This window comes from Seriola dumerili, unplaced genomic scaffold (genome assembly GCF_002260705.1).
Source record: "Seriola dumerili isolate Sdu_G_001 unplaced genomic scaffold, Sdu_1.0 BDQW01000091.1, whole genome shotgun sequence".
NCBI lineage: Eukaryota > Metazoa > Chordata > Actinopteri > Carangiformes > Carangidae > Seriola > Seriola dumerili.
The window spans coordinates 2,930,692-2,950,549 of NW_019174346.1; the positions used below are offsets into that span (position 1 = coordinate 2,930,692).

The 19,858-nt window shown below is 42.4% G+C and overlaps 2 protein-coding genes across 4 annotated transcripts; both read left to right on the top strand.

The window, feature by feature from the left end:
- The first annotated feature begins 650 nt into the window (after window positions 1-650).
- On the top strand, window positions 651-7,269 carry shpk (sedoheptulokinase). 2 transcript variants are annotated; one of them, XM_022745911.1, is made up of 7 exons: window positions 651-847; window positions 882-1,076; window positions 2,675-2,849; window positions 2,941-3,093; window positions 3,262-3,437; window positions 3,608-3,808; window positions 4,725-7,269. In XM_022745911.1, exons 1-7 carry the CDS (start codon window positions 706-708, stop codon window positions 5,117-5,119), a joined length of 1,437 nt encoding a protein of 478 aa, XP_022601632.1. In that variant the 5' UTR covers window positions 651-705; the 3' UTR covers window positions 5,120-7,269. The 2 variants fall into 2 exon arrangements, with proteins under 2 accessions (XP_022601632.1, XP_022601631.1); XM_022745910.1 differs by having other exon boundaries at window positions 651-843; window positions 935-1,076.
- A 490-nt stretch (window positions 7,270-7,759) lies between these two features.
- Window positions 7,760-19,775, top strand: LOC111222273 (transient receptor potential cation channel subfamily V member 1-like). 2 transcript variants are annotated; one of them, XM_022745944.1, is made up of 17 exons: window positions 7,760-7,871; window positions 8,221-8,363; window positions 10,926-11,132; window positions 11,262-11,434; window positions 11,529-11,681; window positions 11,860-11,997; window positions 12,623-12,921; window positions 13,144-13,320; window positions 13,397-13,552; window positions 13,643-13,738; window positions 13,854-13,924; window positions 16,077-16,242; window positions 16,362-16,428; window positions 16,649-16,986; window positions 17,067-17,188; window positions 18,652-18,773; window positions 18,892-19,775. In XM_022745944.1, exons 3-17 carry the CDS (start codon window positions 10,948-10,950, stop codon window positions 18,984-18,986), a joined length of 2,358 nt encoding a protein of 785 aa, XP_022601665.1. In that variant the 5' UTR covers window positions 7,760-7,871; window positions 8,221-8,363; window positions 10,926-10,947; the 3' UTR covers window positions 18,987-19,775. The 2 variants fall into 2 exon arrangements, with proteins under 2 accessions (XP_022601665.1, XP_022601666.1); XM_022745945.1 differs by having other exon boundaries at window positions 11,277-11,434.
- The last annotated feature ends 83 nt before the right edge of the window (window positions 19,776-19,858 follow it).

Consider the following 19,858-nt stretch of genomic DNA (forward strand, 5'->3'; position numbering starts at 1 on the left):
GTGTGTTCTAGGCATAGAAAAGAGTAGGAAATTCTCACTTCATAATAGGGAAACGCCGCTTTAAGCTTCAACGCTGTTCTTGGTAAAAACAGAAAAATAAAGCAATTTTAAATGCTGTTACTATTGTAATTAATTAGTTTTGATTTCTCAAAAATATACATAGGGATACTTTCAGTGATTTTATACATTTTTTTTAATCCCAGAATGTAGTTTATAAATTGTTTAATATAATGGAATATACTGTATGTGTGCCCTTGTTTCAGTGACATATTGTAGTTTTAGCTGTAGCATGGATAACATTTATATGTGAAACAGACAATCTCTTGTTTTGGATCTGAATATTTTGATTTGTCATAGGAGGGTGGATATGTGTAAATAATGAAACAAGTAATGACTTACTTCCATTCAGGTGTGCCATGGCAGTGAAATGTACAAAGTGAATAGTTAGAAAGAAATTCCACCAATTGGTCAGACGTGGCATTGAAGTATTTATTTCTAGTTAGGACAAGCCGTCATTTTTTGCAATTATTTCCCGTTTCACCCAGGTTATTTATAGCAGTTATCGGCTGGGAATGATTACAACCGACTAATACAGTAACTTCCAATTTTCTGTTTTGACTCAAAGGCAACTGTGTTGACTTTACCCTCTGATGATGCCGTACTGTTGAAAGGATCGTGGAGGAACACATAGTGCCATCAGCAGTAATGTCGACCCATATCCTTGGTCTAGATGTGGGCACCACCTCGGTAAAAGCAGTTCTATTAGAAACTGACACCAGAGCGGTGACTGCGAGCCACGTTTTACCTACTACGTCCGATATTATCGACAGTAGCGAGATAAAGGTGAGTGCGTTCACGTGTCAAACAACTTCACCCTGCAGCCCGGGAATATGAAGGCGCGTGTCTCCTGTGTGTAACCTGGCTACGTTTTCAGGCTAAAGAGCAGGACACTGGGCGGATCATAGACGCTCTGAATCGGTGCATCGGCCTCCTGCCCAGAGACAAACTGCAGCATGTCAGCAGCATCGGGCTGTCCGGACAGATGCACGGGGTTTTATTTTGGAAACGAGAGAGCGGTAAGACAACTTCCTGCATTGTATGTGTGTATGTATGTACTATGTATTTTTGCGCGCTGTGGCATTTCACAACAACGTGTGGTAAACTGCGTAACACCGGCTCTGAGACACAGGAGCAGTCTGAGGAGCAGAGACACTGATTCCTTCATTCGTTAATTCATTTGAAGAGTGAAAAAGTCAGAGGAGAAAAAAACAGATGGATGCTGATTGGTGAATTATCTTCAGAGCAAGTGGATCTGTTGGCACACGGGCCTGAAATACACATAAAATATGCAAAATGTTAGTAATTCCATTTATAACAATAGATACACTTTTTACTTTCACCTCAGTTTCTTGGCCTCAGAACATCACAGTCACTAATTTTCTATATTAAACTAAACAATAAATTCTTGTGCACAAATGTACAATCTTTAGATCTTTACTCCTCACTTTAATACAGTTATAAATGGTTAAGTACAGAATGTATAGGGTAAATTGTCAGACTATGTGGCATATATATATTTAAATACATCTCTGCTCATATTGTGCCTCTATTTAACAATTTATGCTAAAAAATCAATTTCTTTGTATTCTTATATCAAAATTCAATCTCTTCTTGTAAAACAAAATATCACATGTGCTTACATCAGCTCACCTCAACCTATGTTAACCAATAACATCAGGTGAAGAAGGTTGTGTCTGTGGAGGCAACATCAACAGAGTCCTGGGAGTGATGTGCTGTCGTTAGCTTTAGGCCAGGACTTTGTTTTAGGAATGAAAATGCACCGTCTCTCTCCTCCTCCTCCTCATGTGCAAAAGTAACATCATTAAAAACACTTATGTATCATAGTTTTATTATATAAATAGTGCAGTTTAGATTTTTTACTTTTATTGTTGAAAACATGAAATTTGTTGTCTGGCCTCAGCCACAGTGATGCAGATGACATGGGAAGAGCAAAAATGATTACGCTAATTAAAAATGTAATTGTAATAAAGGGGCTCCCGGTTCTGGAGCAGTCAGGAACCCATGTCAGAGAGCTTTTCACATGAGAGTCTCCTAATGTTGGGAACCCTAAATTTGCACAATCTATATACTTGCTTAATCTAATGGCCACTGGAAGGGGCCCCTCCTGCATCACACTCTCATCTGTGAGGGTCCCTGTTATTACAAAGGATTGAATGATTTTTTTTAATTACAAGCTGACTTGTGATCATATGATTAGTTTTGTTTTCAGACCATTAGTGAATTACTAACAATTAAAAACATTTACCAGTAATGGACAAAGCAGGAAGAGGGCTGTGTTTCTACTCTGCTGAATTATGCTGCTTTCCCAGTCTGTCATACTGATGACTTTTAACATGCTTTTTAAAAAATGGATTGAGGAACTGGTCAGTTAGAGGCACTTAAATCAGAAGATAAACACTTTCAACACTATGTTGCCCTCTGCTGGCTGCACGCTAACATTTTAAAAAGGATAAAGACCAGAGAAAATCTGATGCTACCGGGATGTTTTTGTCTCAAAACAAAAATAAAACCAAAACCACTGAATCAGACATTAGTTATTTTGTGTGGGGAAAAGGTCTGCTGTCTGTTTCTTCATGTCTCTGTCCCCTCACAGGTTGTGATTGGTCCAACAGAGACTTCTTCACAGCCAGAGACACCAGTCAGCTGATCACCTGGCAGGACGGACGCTGCAGCAGTGACTTCCTGTCCTCCCTCCCAAAACCAGACTCACATCTCAGTGTAGCCACGGGGTTCGGCTGTGCAACAATCCTCTGGTACATGAAACACAGGTCAGCACAAACGGCCCGTATGAAGCCTGTGGCTCCACTTGCTTTTGTGTGATGTGAAAGTAAAACCTGGAGCTGTATGGTTTCATCGCAGACCTGAGTTCCTTGGAGGCTTCACAGTTGCAGGTACCATCCAGGACTATGTGGTGTCCATGCTGTGCGGTTTGGACGGGTGTGTGATGACGCCTCAGAACGCAGCCAGCTGGGGTTTCTTCAACACTTCCACGGACCAGTGGAACATAGACATGTATGTAAAGAGCCTAACTTCCTGTTTTGATAATGCTTCAGGTCTGTGCTAAAGCTAGCAGAGCATGTTCTTAGTAAGAAACATCAAGTGCTAAATTACAAGCTTACAGTGTCAGAGTTGTTATGTTGTAACCTACGTAACAAGCCACTCTGTGTGTGCTCGCTCTAGTCTGCAGGGGGCCGGCTTCCCTGTGACCCTGCTTCCTCAGTGTGTGCCATCTGGTGGATTGGCAGGAAAGACGTGCTCTGACTGGCATGGTATTCCTGCTGGTACGCCAGTGGGAGCCGCCCTGGGGGACTTCCAGTGCTCGGTGTACTCCTGCATGAGAGCTCGGACAGATGCAGGTGAAGCAGGACGTCCCTCATGTGCTCTCATAGTTTATTCAGTTTAAATGAAAGAAGATGAAGAAGATGTAATGAAAACATGTCACCCATGTCTCAGAGCTGCGATGGAAATGAGAATAATTTCTCTTCACTGTCAAACCTTGTACTGTATCTGTCTCCAACATTCCCAGTTCTTAACATAAGCACCTCCGCCCAGCTGACCTTCGCCATGCCAGCTGACTTCAGACCTCCAGATTCTCCTCATCCCGCCTCCTCCATCTCCTACTTCCCCTACTTTGACTCCTCGTACCTGGCAGTGGCGGCGTCGCTCAACGGAGGGAACGTACTGGCCACTTTTGTGAAGATGCTCACCACCTGGATGAAAGAGCTTGGTATGTGTTTTTATTTTATTATTTTCACTATCAATCATCACACGAAACTGAATGTTATTGATATTTCACGAGATACAAACGTACCTCAGATGTGAAGCTCCTCTAAACTCACTTTTTTTTTTTAATATACATTCATGGTTCCTAATGGATGTGTCCAAAATCACTCACTACTTACTGTGTATTGCGCTACATGTCATTTGATTTGAGTGTCTGTATTCTGAGGGTGTGTCTGAAAGCTCTTGTGTTTTTGAGTGAAATGTTTTAACAACTATTGGATTTTGCTTTTGTGTTGAGCATGCTAACTCGTTAAACATTTATACCTGCTGAACGTCAGCATGTTGACGTTGTCATAGTGAGCATGTCAGAAATGCTGACATTAGCATTTAGCTCAAAGTACAGCTTCACAGAGCTGCCGGCCCGGCTGTAAACGCTTATTTATCTACGCATGAGATTTACTGGTGGTGTTTCAGCAGATGAAACGTACTTCACTGATGCCGCTGCCATTCACTTACTGAATCCGCCAGTCAGACGCAAACCAGGCCGAGCAGTTGGATGATAAATGGCGCCGCGCCTGAAAACTCCTGAATCTTGTTGAAGCTATAAATACTGTAACTGCGCGACCCATTTCCCACCCCTGCTGTATTCAGACACTAAGCTCGGTGAATAGTTTCGAGGAAAATTGACACTTCAGATCAGACACTGAGTCTGACAAGGAAAGCAACGACCAATGGCGGCGCAGAGAGAGCAGTGCTCATGTGAGGAGAGCGTGAACTGTCAGTCAGTACATTTGAAACGAGTTAATCCACAGACACAGACCACAATGAGCAAAGTGATTAATCACAGATGGACAAAGTGTAAGTAAAGGAACTGATTATGATGAAGTGATGTATAAATAACCCCCCCCCCCCCCTCACAGATGCTGAGCTGAGTGACACATACTTATATGAGAAGCTGATTGGTTGCGCCCTGAACCAGGAAACCAGTGACCTGAGGGTGAGTCCCACCATCCTGGGAGAGAGACACAGCCCTCTCTGCCTCGGTCAGGTCACCAACATCTCCGCCTCCAATCTCTCTCTGGGTCATGTGACCAGGGCGCTGTGTCGCGGAGTCCTGGACAACATCACCTCGATGATGCCTGCCGAGCGTCTGCAGCAGGCAGGCGTCAGCAGGATCGTGGGCAGCGGGAGCGCACTCGCTCGCAATGAGGTGCTGAGACAGGAAGTGGAGAAGGCGTTTCCTCAGCCGGTGGTGTACAGGCAGAACGCAGACTCTGCTGTTGGTGTGGCCATGGTCCTCTGTGACCGAACTTGAATGAGACGCCACAGGGGAATCCCTTCCTGTTTGAATGATTAACTAATTTTGCACAGTTCTGAATATCACAACAAGTGGGTTGTGGAATATTTTGGACCAAAACACAGAATCGACCTAATAATCGACTGAAACTAGTTACAAATCTGCCTTCAAACATTTAAACTCACTGTGACTGAGCCGCTTTTAGAGATATACCAGACATCTCTGGGTTTACTTTGTTGTTGTTTAGTAGTGTTTCTTTTTTTTCCAGCACTAAATCAGTAGAGCAACGAATATTTCTGCTGTTTTGGAAACATGCTCCTCATCATTCTTCGGAATAAAATCTACTGTAGAGCTAGGACCAGAGCAGTGTACTGTGCAACAACAAAATGTGCTGTAAATCACTGTTGGTTTCTGCACCAACGCAGACGTAGTCAGAGTAAAATGCAACGAGTTTATGTTCATTCCCTGCGTTTTGGTTTTATATAAATTCAATGAAGCATGAATAGGCTATAAAGGAAAAGATATTACCATGTAATTATTGTTTTCCTTCCCCCTGGCTGATGGTTTTTCATGTCAGGTTCGTTTGTGATTCCCTCTGGGTCGAGTATTTCCAGCTCTCCATTTAACATCACTCCTACAGAGTGCTCAAAGGGGGAATCTGTAGATTGCTGCAGACCTTAGTGTGTGTGTGTGTGTGTGTGTGTGTGTGTGTGTGTGTGTGGGTGTGTGTGTGTGTGTGTGTGTGTGTGTGTGTGTGAGCTTTTTGTGTCTGATGGATGTTTTTGTGGTGTTGCACATGTACAGGGGTCTGTATCAGAAAGCATCTTAACCTTGCTCACTTATTATTTATCGTTATCATCCTCGATAATTGGTTTCATGCAGCTGGTATCAACTGGCTCATTTCCTGTAACTAAAGTGAATATCATGCTCACAGACCAAACACATGCAGCGTATTATGATACATGAGATATGACATGATGTGAGGATTTTGTTTTATATTTGAGAAAATATATTTACACAACTGGACTGAATAGGAAGCCATAGAAACATTTGTAATTCACCAGACTAATTAACTGTGTGTGGATTTCTCTTTTCTAATAAAAAGTCAATTACCAGCTCATTGACTCTCAAACTTTGCCTCATGTTATTCTGAGTTGTATTAAAACGATCATTACCGCAGCAGGAATCTGTTTCAGTTTGATCGCCTTTGCCACATTTTCCTAATGTGTGATATAATTCTGATGGAACGTAAAGTGATTCTTATGATCCGTGAAGTGGAGAGTGCCTTGCTCAAGAGCTGCACTTTAGTATTTGTTGAGGCAGTGGTGATTGAATGTTTACTTGCTCAGTTCATCCCAGCAGATTCAAGCATTCAGGTTGAATTTTCTTTAGACTTTATCCATCCTGCCTTAATGTCAGAGGACAGCTTGTGGTTTAGATGGATGATAACTTTCTTTGCCTTCTCTTGATTGAAGTCTTGATTCATTCACTCTTAATTTCTGCTACTGACAGGTGGATAAATGTCCTCAGTTTTGTCAGTTGTCATGTGATTACTGCATCTTCGTTTCCAAGGAGATGACAATAAGTTTATTTACCACTGTAGAATTTGTTTTGCTGTTGGTTTTCGTCATGACTTGCTGCTTGTTTCATGATTCAGTCTAGTAAGAGTCAAAAAGATCTAACTGTTAATCAGAGAGAAGACACGTTGAACTGTCAAGGCTGGAAACTTAACACTGTAACTGGGAGTTTGAGGGGCCGATGCCAGGGGTGGAGCAGCCCCCCCGATGTCTGGTGTGACTTCCTGTCACGAACAAACGGAACAAACAGCAGTGATGAGATCATGTTAAAAAAAATATTTAAAGATCAAACAAGTAGCTGTAGGTTACGTAAACGGACACTTACTGTACATGGCATGAATGCAAGAACAAAGTTAATGTTCTACTATAAAACTGAATGATAGAATCATGTTTCTGTGTTTGAACACCCGTAGCACCCACGGGTGTGACGCGCCTGGTTCAATCAGATTATGGCAAACCATAATTTCACATGGAATATTTCCAGCAGCTGTGCTGTTGGTGGCTTCACCAAGCTTTTTTCTTATAATAATGAATATACACTACAGTTGTAACTATGCAAAACACAGTGTTATTATCATTCATTTCACTCCTCATGCAGATATGTTTTCTGTAGTGATGTAAAAAATAAAGCAGTATTAAGAATTTATTTTTGTCTCAAATTTTAAATATTTTTAATGTTGCTTACATTTGATTTTAATGTTATTTAACTTTATTTTGACGGGTTATCTTGGAGTGTCCAGATTTATATTCTTGTGCATGGAGTCAAGTTTTGAATAGAAAGCACTTAAACTTCATATTTAAAAACAGAAACACATTGATTAAGATGCACCAGACTGCACATTAACACAGATTAAGTTTTACTGCTCTGGCATGACATTTTAATTATTTATGCCACCCATGTGTCAACTCAAACCATCTCACTGTTTGAAGTCTGCTGCCTTGTAATACTGCGAAAAGGGAAGTAGTCTTAAAGGAAACTGCACTTGAAGGCAGAAGCTCTGCAACCACACACACCCAGTCACAGGACCACAGCTGCACGAAACATACACATTCATTAAATGAAACTTGTGAGAGGCTGATAAGACACACAGGAAGCGCTACAGCAACAATAAGGACCAAAAAAGGAGACTTAAGAAATATTACACACGCGTGCCAGAAAAACCAGAGTAAGAAAAGCAGCATTTGGATCGGGGGTAAGTGTGTCTTCTGGATTTTTTATTTTCAGAAACACATAAGAATATACATTTTTTTCTGTCTCTGCTCTTCCCTTGGTTTGGACGTGCTTCAGTAGTGGACTTAATTTGTTGTCTAAATTCCAGATGAAAAAGTTGTAAAAGCTGTTTTCATAGTGTTAACTGCTCTGCAGCTCACACACATCATGAAGCACACTCATGTCACATGATATACTGCTGCCTTGGTATGAGCTTGGAGGTCAATACAGCATCCTTTTAAGCCCCCAGAGCTCCAGTAATGTGCTCTGCTGCTCTCTAGGGCGGGTCACTTTATCTCCCTCTGTCTTGCTCTCATCTCTTTTACATGTAGTGAGCATCTCAGGACACAGAACAATAGGATTCACACACCCAGATTTCTGCAGGACGCTCCGCTGCATACTGTTGTTTTGTTTTTGATTTGAAGATCAGATTTTTAATCAAGAAGAAAATCTGGAGGAGGAAAAATTATTTCTGGTGAGTCAAACAATGTGTTATGACTTTGTTGAGATTGTTTCAGATCCTGAAGAACGTGTTCAGCATCTTTGGGATTTAGCAAAAATCTTCTGTTAAATATTTATTTCCTTTCTTGACATGTTACTGTTTGTGCAACATAAAGGCCATGCAGAGGTTTAAATTGATGCTCTGCACAGCTTGGTTCGTGGTTTCGAGCTTTAATTAGGATACAGGATAGATAATGGTACAGGCAGAGGGAACCGATTTCAGTCTCTCCATTTACAGCTTTTATCAATAATCAGAATCAGGAACTAAGCAAAAATAACCATAATAATAACCAAATAATTTTGTTGAAAACCAAGGTAAGTGAATATTACAGCAGCACATGAACACATTGTGTGGAAGAATGTGCCGCAAACACAAGTTTATGTATGAATTTTGAAAATGTGCTCGTTCCAGTTTTTACAGTGAAAGCAAATGTTTTATTTGATATGATATGATGCATCTAAATTATTGTTAAGAAGTTTGTGTTTCAATAGAAAATGGACGTTACTTCTTGTTTTTCCATATTTTGTTTCCTTCTGTGCTATATATATATTCCTCTTGTGATGAGCATGGAGTCAGTGAGTCATTAATTCCCCATTTTCTTAATGAAAAGGGAACAAGCAGCCAAAGATGTGGGTTCCCACTGTCCTGAACATGTCCTCCTTGACTACCTACTGCTTCACTGTGATCAGCTGAAGTCAGCAGGAATATTTTCACTTCTTTACTCAGCGACCCTGTTTTTACATAAGCAACTTAACTGTAAATGATTTGATTATTCTGCAGAGAAGAGGCTCCCAGATCGAGTACTGTGTGTGTGCTGCTGTCATGGAAATCTTCTTCTAAATAAACTCCTTTGTTAGTCACTGAGGCTGAGACATCACATGTCTGAAAATATGTCTGTGTATAAAGGCCAGTGAGGTGATCCCCTGTGGTAAACATGTTTCAGACGCAACTGATACAAACACACACAAACTCATGTTACAGTGTGTGTGTGTGTGTGTGTGTGTGTGTGTGTGTGTGTGTGTGTGTGTGTGTTTGTGTGTGTGTAATTTTTACATTCTGTGGGTGGCTCCCAACTGGTCTACTGAAAGTAAAATTTAATTAAAATGAAATGATAAAAAGATAGATAGATAAATTATATATATACCTATATATATTATATATATATATATATATATTATATATATTATAGTATATTATATCACATGTATATATATATTATATATGTATACATATATGTATACATATATATATATATATATATACAGTGCAGGGAGAGGCAGAAAATGGTCTTATTTGAAGCCTCCACCTAATGTTAAAATCTAACAATAGAAATTAATTGACAACAGAAGATAATATGACCTAAAAGAGATAGATAGATAGATAGATAGATAGATAGATAGATAGATAGATAGATAGATAGATAGATAGATAGATAGATAGATAGATAGATAGATACATACTTTATTTATCCCCTAGGGGAAATTTGTGTGTCCATTAGTTCATTATTGATGATGATAATAATAATAATAATAATAATGATAAAAACAGTTCATAACAAATGAACAATAATAATTAGATTAGTGCATTTCCTTCGGCTGAGGTGTTGTGTAGCCTGATGGCAGTGGAAACAAAGGATCTCCTGAACCTCTTTGTTCTGCAGTGAGATGAGACGTTTGCTGCAGCTGTAGCTGCTTCTCTGTCCTGCCAGAATGTTGTCGGAGAGGATGGTTGGTATTGTCGCAAGATGGCCTCCATCTTACATTGCATGTGTCTCTCCACAACAGTCCTGAGTGAGTCCAGACTCCTGCCAAGAAAAGACCCAGCCTTTTTGACCATATTGTCCAGTCCCAGCAGACTGCGACATAAAAGACCTCCGAAAGTACATGACCATCTCCTTGGTCTTGGAGGAGTTCAGAAGGAGGCAGTTCTTTTTGCTCCATTCACTGAAGGCCATCATCAGATCCCTGTATTCCTCTTCCTGCCCGTTCCTGATACGCGCCACAATAGCTGTGTCATCCGAGTATTTCTGGATGTGGCAGGACTCAGAGTTGTATTTAAAGTTGGCCGTATACAGTGTGAACAGGAACAGAGCCAGAACAGTCCCCTGTGGAGCCCCAGTGCTGCTCATCACTGTTACCCAGCCTGATGTACTGTGGTCATCCTGTCAGATAATCCACAATCCAGGATGTGAAGCAGGGATCCACCCCATCCCTATGTATACTAAAAACAATAATAACAACTGTAATATAAAAGTAAAAACAAGAAAATATGAATAAGTGAGTAAGTGTGTGTGTGTGTGTGTGTGTGTGTGTGTGCGTGTTTTATTTGATAATTGGTTCATACACCTGTGTTGACTCCAGTAATAATACATGTCACATGATACATTGACATCAAACACATGCAGATAATCAGATACAGCAGATGTGACGGAGTGTGGTGGTGTGAGTTCGTTGAACTGATTCACCACATACTGTAACGTACCTGTTGCTGATGAATTATCTGATCCACGAACACTTGTGCCATATTTCCATGCAGATCACTGCAGACAGAGGTGAGGATGAACAAGACAGAAATGTTCGGGTTCTCCCTGGAGACGGACGACAGGACGGAGGAGGAGAAAACAAGGCAAAGAGCAGCAAAGAAGGATTGCCAGGAGGCCCCCAAGGCTCCCATGGACACCGATTACCAGGAGGAAATGGAGGCGACAAAGCCTCAAATCAGATTCAATCTCAACTTCGACAAGTGAGCCTCTCCATGCAATGATAATATGGTTGCTACATCACAGGTGCTGTCTATGATCAAGCCCCACAGTGTTACTGAATGTGGAGCGTGAAGCTGCTTGACCTGTCGGCTGAATTATCTGTAACCCAGTTATTTTGTTTGTAGAGGGATTCGCGGTGAAGCGCAGGACAACAGCAAGAGAGACAGCAAGACGTTCGACATCGTCAGGCTGTTTGAGGCCGTGGCCAGCCGGGACATCAGACAGCTGGACGGCCTGCACCAGTACCTGCACAAAAGCATGAAGAAACTCTCCGACTCCTTATGTGAGTGTGACAAGACCCACAATGCAGCAGCTGCACCAAACAGTGAGCTGTTGACCTGTGTGTTAACCCCCTGAGTGTTTGCTCACTCCTGCAGATAAGTCCTATGGTAAAACCGCCCTGATGAAGGCTCTGCTGCACATCAAAGACAACAAGAACGACACTGTGGAGTTATTACTTGACATTTCAGAGAAGCTGGGCGACATTAACGAGTTTGTGAACGCAGCCTACACTGACAGCTATTACAAAGGTAAAGATTTCTGTGAATCTGGGAGACTTTATTTGACCCCGTTCTCTCTATCTATGAGAATTGCTGCCAGAATAATCTCTAAATTAACTTCCAGCCATAAAAAGAATCTAATTGTAGTAAATGAATATAAAGAAATGTGACTGCTTCTCTGATTTATATTGATGTGTGGTTTCGACAGGCCAGACCGCTCTCCACATAGCCATTGAGAGGAGGAGTCTCTCCTATGTGAAACTGCTGGTCAGTAAAGGAGCCAATGTCCACGCCAAAGCCTGTGGAAAATTCTTCCAGCCACATGACGGACCATACTTTTACTTTGGTGAGTCCGTGCTGCTGCAGAGAGGAGGACTCAGCATCACTCGGAGTGGGAGTTATGGGAACATCTTTGTTGCTGTCACTGCTGGGTTGTTTCTCTGCTTCAGTCAGACTACACAACTAACGTTTTCACCTTTACTTCAAGCATTACTTTCTCATCTGATCTAATTTCTTAATTGTATTTCACAATTTTCCTTCCAAGTAATGTCAATTAGTTTTACACGTTTAGTTATTGCTAATTAAAGAAAAACAAACAAAAGACAGTTCTGCACCACATGTATAGTGACACACACTAGCTGTATTGATCAGTATTGTACTGATTTAAAGGGGCACTCCAGTGGTTTAGTATTACATCTTAATAAAGTTGGGGGGCTGACAAGAGATGGATTAAAACACAAATGATCAAAATCAATCCAGCAGAAGCAGAAATATCCTGATTTTTACTCTGTAGAGTGGTTGAAGCTCCACAAACATCCTACATTTCCCATAATGCATCTCAGTAGCGTCTTTCATTAGACCCAACCTGCCTCTTAAATCCCCTCTTCCTCCAAACCCTCACACCCCGAGTTTGTAACACAGATATTTCAAACTTAGATAACCCTGATGACGTCATCTCGTGTTGCCCTCAGGTGAGCTGCCTCTGTCTCTGGCAGCCTGCACCAACCAGGCTGACGTGGTGGACTTCCTGATGGATAACGAGTACCTGCGAGCAAACGCAGAGCTGGCCGACTCTCAGGGCAACACGGTGCTGCACGCCCTGGTGGTGGTGGCCGACAACTCCGAGGACAACACAGACTTTATCACCAGCATGTACGACCGCATCCTCAAGACCACCGCCCGACTGCATCCCAAGCTGAAGCTGGAGGACATCGAGAACCAGAACAGGCTGACGCCTCTCAAAATGGCTGCCAAGACGGGCAAGATAGCGGTCAGTACAGACACAGCTGGAGTAAAATGCAAAGGGGCCCATGGGCAAAAATGTAATTGGAGCCTCCAAGCTCCGCTGAGTTGAGGTCTGTTAGTTTAAATTAATTGCACGTTATGATGATAATTAGAAGGATTTTTCAAACCTGTGAATATTAGAAATGATCTGGGCCCCGAGTGGACATTTCACTTTCAACCCTCTGACTTTCATTTCATTGGTCTGCAGCTTTTTTCACACATCCTGAAACGTGAATTCCAAGACATTAGCACCAAACACTTGTCCCGAAAATTCACTGAGTGGGTCTACGGGCCCGTCCACTGCTCCCTGTACGACCTGGCCTCGGTGGACTCGTGCGAGGACAACTCCGTCATGGAGATACTGATCTACGGCAGCGACATTCCTGTGAGTACCGGCATCACGGTCCCGGTCGGAGCAGCTGCTGTTGTCGTTCTGTCCTCAAATGTCTGTTTCCTCCCAGAACCGTCACGAGATGCTTCAGACGGAGCCTCTGAGCCGACTGCTGGAGGAGAAGTGGAAGAAGTTTGCAGGTCGAATGTTTTTCACCAACTTCCTGTTCTACATCATGTACCTGATCATCTTCACCCTTGTGGCCTACAATAAGAAGTATGGGAAGGTGAGCTGCTACACACTGAGTGACTGATGTGTATAGCCATCCCAGGCAGACCTGCGGTGATGTCACTGATGTTTGTTCTCTGCTCCACAGCCGCCGTTTCCCCTCGAACGCACCACCACCGGTTACCTGTATGCTTCAGGCCAGCTCCTGACACTACTGGCAAACTGCTATTTCTTTTTCATAGGGGTACGTGGATGCTCTTGTGTTTTTAGATTAAAATCCAACAGCTCTTATCGTCACCTTGTGAAAATTGTATTCTACTCATGTGACTGATCAAAAACCTAAAAATCTAAATCCCTAGATAATTGACATGAAGAGGAAGCGCCCGAAGCTGCAGACTTTGCTGATTGATGGATATTATGAGATTCTTTTGTAAGTAGTAAAGCTCTTTTTCTGTTTTTGAGATGTGGTCAAAATAAAAGGTGCCCTGTGGACTTTTCTGAAGTTATGTTTACTTTCAGTGATTGTCACCAAAGTGCATCGTGTGAGGTCATTTAAAAAACATTTTAAATCCCTCATTGTTTACACACGTTTGCTAGTTAGCAGCGTTCTTAGCTCACTTAGGTCCAGTTCAGACCTGATCACACCTGCTATTAACATCCTTCTCAGGTGATCCAATAACAAGTGATCAGCTCTAACTTCAGTTGTGAACGCACCCAAGACGCATCGAGGACACATTTGAGATCAGACCACATTCAGACGTGTGTCCACATTCTTTTAGCGGCATGAATGTGTGACCGCCCACTCTACTGACGTCCTCTGATTCGTCCCAACACAGTTTCATAATGAACCCAAAATATTTTACTATTTCAAATGGATAAATCCTGATTTCACTGAAGAGCTGTGAGCAGCGCATTGAGACGCATGTTACTGTAGGTGTGAGCGAGACCTTTGCAGCACTTCTTTGTGCTTTACTGCCACCAACTGTCCATCAGTGAAATAGTGTGAAACCAGCAGCAGGATATAGTGTATTGTGTTACTTGTGTGTGTACATGTGTCTTTAGCTTGATTTCCACTGACAGCAGCCAACCTGGAGATGAGATGTGACACATCAGTTTTACCAGTTAGCACGGCGTCTAGCAGCTCACTCTCTCTCCACTGTGTCTGTGTGTGTGCTGTGTAAGTGCATGTGATGACGTCACTCCTTGCTGTTGTGTGTGTCCTCAGTCCGAACAGAGAGACAAACTGTCAGTGGAAAAGGGGTCAATCGGCTTTCATTAACCCGCGTTTAAAGAAACCTGCTTATACCTGCTGATGTTGTGGAAAAAGATTATTTCTGTGTCCACAAAAACATTTTAAAAAGTTTATCTTTAAAATGTTTTAAAACGTCTCTGAGAAAGTGTAGATGGAAAACAACATCAGGAGGAAGTGTGCCAAACTGTCTTCTCTGTTTCATCTGGACGTGGTCAGAAATGTGCTCCGTTGCATTTTGACCACACCCAGCAGTGATGTCATGGTGTACTGACGCACCATGGAGTACGCTTCCACATCACTGCTGACAGCAGAGAAATTAAAATGCTAGAGGTCAGCAAAGATGCAGTTTTCAGAGGGTGTTGAAGTTGCTCTTTGATGATATTCAGCTGGAGTTTCAGGAGTAACTGTCTTCATATAGTAATGTGATCGATGTTTTCAGGGATTAATTTAGATTTTTTAGACCAAAAGACAGAATCATATAGACATAGAGCTTATAACAGGTGTTCACCTCTTGGATATGTTCATGTTCATGTTCATGTTTTATTTTTATACATTAAATCAAAGAGGATTTCATATTTAAATAGAACAGTGCAAACAAGCACAACAGTGACTAATAAGAAGATACAAGACAAGATAAGAAGAAAGATGATACAGAAAATAAAACAGACTGACAAAAAAGAAAACACACATGTGAAGCCCCCCCCCCCTTTTCCTGCTCTGATAGAAACATGACATATAAGACTTAAATATGAGTCTCAATTAAATCAGCAGCTGTTGCCTCAACATGAAAGACATTCATAGACAAACTATATTTATTTATCATGCACTTTTCTTTATAGACATGGTATGTGATCCTCTGTAACAGCTGATTGTGTATTTGTCACTTGAGGCCAAAAATAACATGGACTTGTTTTGAATGTTCCTTTATCTTCATGGTGCAACTACATTAAACCCAGTTACCAGTTTCAATGCTGTGGCCACAATACAGACTCAGCAGAAGTGAGACTTTCCACATACAGGTGTATTTATACTACTAACAGTTAAACACCTCGACCACACACAGGTGATCTCATTTTAACTAATGACGTGACCTCTACAACCAGCAGGCCCCTTTCACAGCAGACATGTTCACTTGTCATAGGAGGAAAGACAAAGGTGTTACAGCGTTAACTATTCAAGTGTCCAGTAAACAATGACCCAACATGATCAACACATCAATTAACTGTATTACTGACACTGACACTGACAAATTACTGATGACCTTTTAAAATGCGTTGGCTCGTGTTGTGTAGAACAGACGAGCGTTGTTATAATTCTCTGCTGTTTGCAGTTTCATGCAGGGCGTCCTCTTCCTGTTCTCGGCCGGTCTGTATCTGTGCGGGAGGAAGGAGTACCTCGGCCTCCTGGTGCTGTGTCTCGCTCTGAGCTGGGTGAACCTGCTCTACTTCTCCCGGGGCGACATACACATGGGCATCTACAGTGTCATGATACAGAAGGTAAAAACACAGGCTGCGCTGCACCACGGGGAACACCATGGTGAACACCAGGGTGAACACCACGGTGAACACCACGGTGAACACGCTCACGCCTGAAGTCTCTTTTCTTTTCTCTGTAGATGATCCTCAGTGACATCCTGCGCTTTCTTTTTGTCTATGTTGTCTTCCTCTTTGGATTTTCAGCAGGTATTGTAATTTTTCTTCTGTAAATGAAAAACACATGATGATTTCTGACTTGCACATACAACTCACTAAATAATATTATGAAGGTTTTACATAGCTTTTTATTGATTTGAAAAGTAGCATTATCCTTTTACGAACTTTGAGATAGAAAACAGTTTGGCCAACATGCCATGAATGGAGGGTGTAATGTATACAACCTTCTTCTTCCTGTCTCCTGTCACAGCGGTGGTCAGCCTGCTCATAATGCCTCCTGAGACTAACACCACTGAAACCACTCAAGGGGGGAAAGGACGTTTCTTAATTCCCCTTAACCCTGATGAGGAGTGCCTGAAACCCGGCTTCAGTAACATCTCCTACACCACACTGCAGCTCTTCAAGTTCACCATCGGCATGGGAGACATGGAGTTCACCCAGGACTACGAGTACATTGGGGTTTTCTACGTGCTCCTCATCGGCTACATCATACTCACCTACATCCTGCTGCTCAACATGCTCATCGCCCTCATGAACCGCACCGTGGAGAAGATCACCATGGAGAGCACCAGCATCTGGAAGCTGCAGGTGAGGCACCCCAGAGGTCGTATGAGGTCGTGTCAGCTCCGGGCAGCTGCGGTTTAACGAGGTGCTGTGACTGTTTTCAGAGAGCCATCACCATCATGGACATGGAGAAACGGCTGCCCTGCTGTCTGAGGGGGAGGTTTCGTTGTGGGGTGGAGAAGAAGCTGGGCACTGCTCTCGGAGATGACCATCGCTGGTGTTTCAGGTTCGCTTCCTTCAGCTTCACTGCTCTCACAATCGGTGTTTCCAGTCTTAACATTTCACTCATAGATGTATATTTCCACTGTAAATGTCCCCACCACAGACAAGCACCCTGAAAGCCCAGCTGCTGCGTGGAAATGAGTATCATTCATTCATTACATTCTTGGTAGTATGCACAGCTAAAGTTCATGTGAACTGTCTGTACAGCTGCTGGACGGTTCCCCATGAATCCTTTTGACTTCTCCATTAGCACCACCACGATGTTGACCTTTGTGGTTTTGATGTTTCTGCAACTGTTGCACAGATTACCACGACATTTAGTACGGACGACTTCGGTGATCCCACTTTTCATCACGTCAAAATCTTTATTTACCACTATACTTTGGTTTGTGACCAAATCCCAGCAAAATCAACGACGGTCCCATCAGCCTCAGCTGCACTTTTATTTATTTCTAATTAGCAAACGTGGACATGCTAATATGCTAAAGTAAGATGGTGAACACTGCAAACATTATACCTGCTAAATATCAGCAAGTTAGTGTTGTCATTGTGGAAATGTTAGCATGAGGATAGAAGCACCACAGTCTTACAGAGCTGCTAGCATGACTGTGGACTCTTGTTACCCAATGGAGATCCTGTCTGGTCGGGACTTTGTGTCAAAACTGTCTTTGATATTGTCATTATTTCATTTTATACAAAACACCATATTATTTCTAGTTGGTTTCGCCGTGGGTAAAGTGCAGTAGTACCTGCGACGCACTAAAAGGCCACAGAGTCAGAGGACAGGAGATTCAAGCAGATCAATCTGGCCCTGGAAAACAGAGAAAGGAACATGTCTGTTGTGTTTATGATGGTTGAAAATACATTTCCAGTAGTTGGAACTTTTATCAGTGACAAACAGAGGCTCATATAATGATGGCTTACACTATTTATATGTGTACTACTGAGTAGTTGTGTTTGTGTTTCCTGTTGATATGAAAGTTGGTGTGAGAGGTTTAGTACTGGGACGTCATGTGACCCAATGTTTGGGCTGGTGTTTTCAGTTGGTACCACTTCACAATAAGACCACCTTTATAAAGGATTTATAAATAGTTCAGGTTAACACTTTATAAATCATAAATAAACCATTGTTAACAAGTTATAACACAGTTTTCATACATTGATGCAGGCTCACTATTTGGCAACATCAAGTTAATGCTTACTACTCATCAATCTGACTAATGAGTTACTACCATTTATAACTGGTACCAGGAGCCTTATAGCAGCAAAAAGGAACTTCAGCAACTAATAATAATAAAGCAGAAACAAAAGTTTAGGCTTGAAGATTTACCAGAAGATGCTGCTGTGTGAGCAGGATCGATCGAGGTGCAGTGTACTGTTCTTCACTAATTTGCCTTTGCTGACAGCTGATTGATGTGTCACACAGCAGACAGTAATTGGAGCATGTGTCTCTTCTTGTCGTCTCAGAGTGGAGGAAGTCAACTGGAACAAATGGAACATCAACCTGGGCAAAATCGATGAGGATCCCGGCTGCTGGAATCATGTACAACAGCCTACCTCAGACACCCCGCCGAACAGAATGAACAGAGGTGCACGAACATGTTTGCAGACTCAAAAGTTTCCAGATTAGAAAAAAGCTTTTTAGGCTTTTCTCTGTGACGGGGAGAAGTAAGCCACCTCCAGTAACATTTCCTCCTTCTTCCACAGGGAGGAGCTGGAGAGGCTTCTTCACGGAGGGCAGCCGGCGGCGGCAGACACACCAGTCCACAGAGATGGGTCTTCTGAGCACCACACAGGCCTAAAGAGACAAAAGAGAGCCTCACTCTGGCTGCTCAGCCTGACTGACCTGAGCAACACGGCATTAAAAGCTCAAGACATTATTCACTTTAAGTTCCTCAAGAAATTTTTACTGCCAAACGGGTGAACTGCCTCTCTGACTGACTGATACTCCAGTTGTCAGCTTGGTTTTAAATTTAATCTTGGAGGGGTGATATTTCACTGACATGAAGAGTGATGAGGAAGCTGCAGTAGGTATTTATCTGACTGACATAATGGTGTTAAGAAGTAGAACTTATCAATGCTGGAAGCTGCAACACGTGCTGCTTAAATACCATGTGTTTGAAACACATTAACTATTTCATCCAAAGGTCGCCGCACATACTGTTTCTGCCACCACCTGAACACGACGCACATCCTCTCTGCAAAGAAGGCCACAACCTGCCGGCACCTATGGCATTGCTCAAAATCCTCCGTGGAGTAATACTGATCAGGAAGGTGCTGATCCTGCCCCCCCGCTGCGTGCCCTTTATACGAGTCCCATTTTCATCACAGCCAGACAAGCTAAATCTACTGCAGCCAGATAGTCCTGCGGATTTCACAGCTTGCTTTGTCTACTCGTCTCCCTGTTTCTATTTGGCAGAGGTAGGCTCGGATAAACGGCATGACAGCACAGCAATTGGTGCAATCACCACCTTCAGCACTAGCTGTCGCAGTTACAAATTATATGTGGTTTGGACGGGCCTTGGCCCCGGACTGTTCAGCCACTGGTTAGGCTGATTATGTAAGAAATAAGTGTGTGAATAGTGACCTACCTGCATGCAGCTCATGCATGAAGGGAATAGAAGAAAACTGCATGTCACTTGACACATGTAAAGATAATGTTGATCAGCCAAAC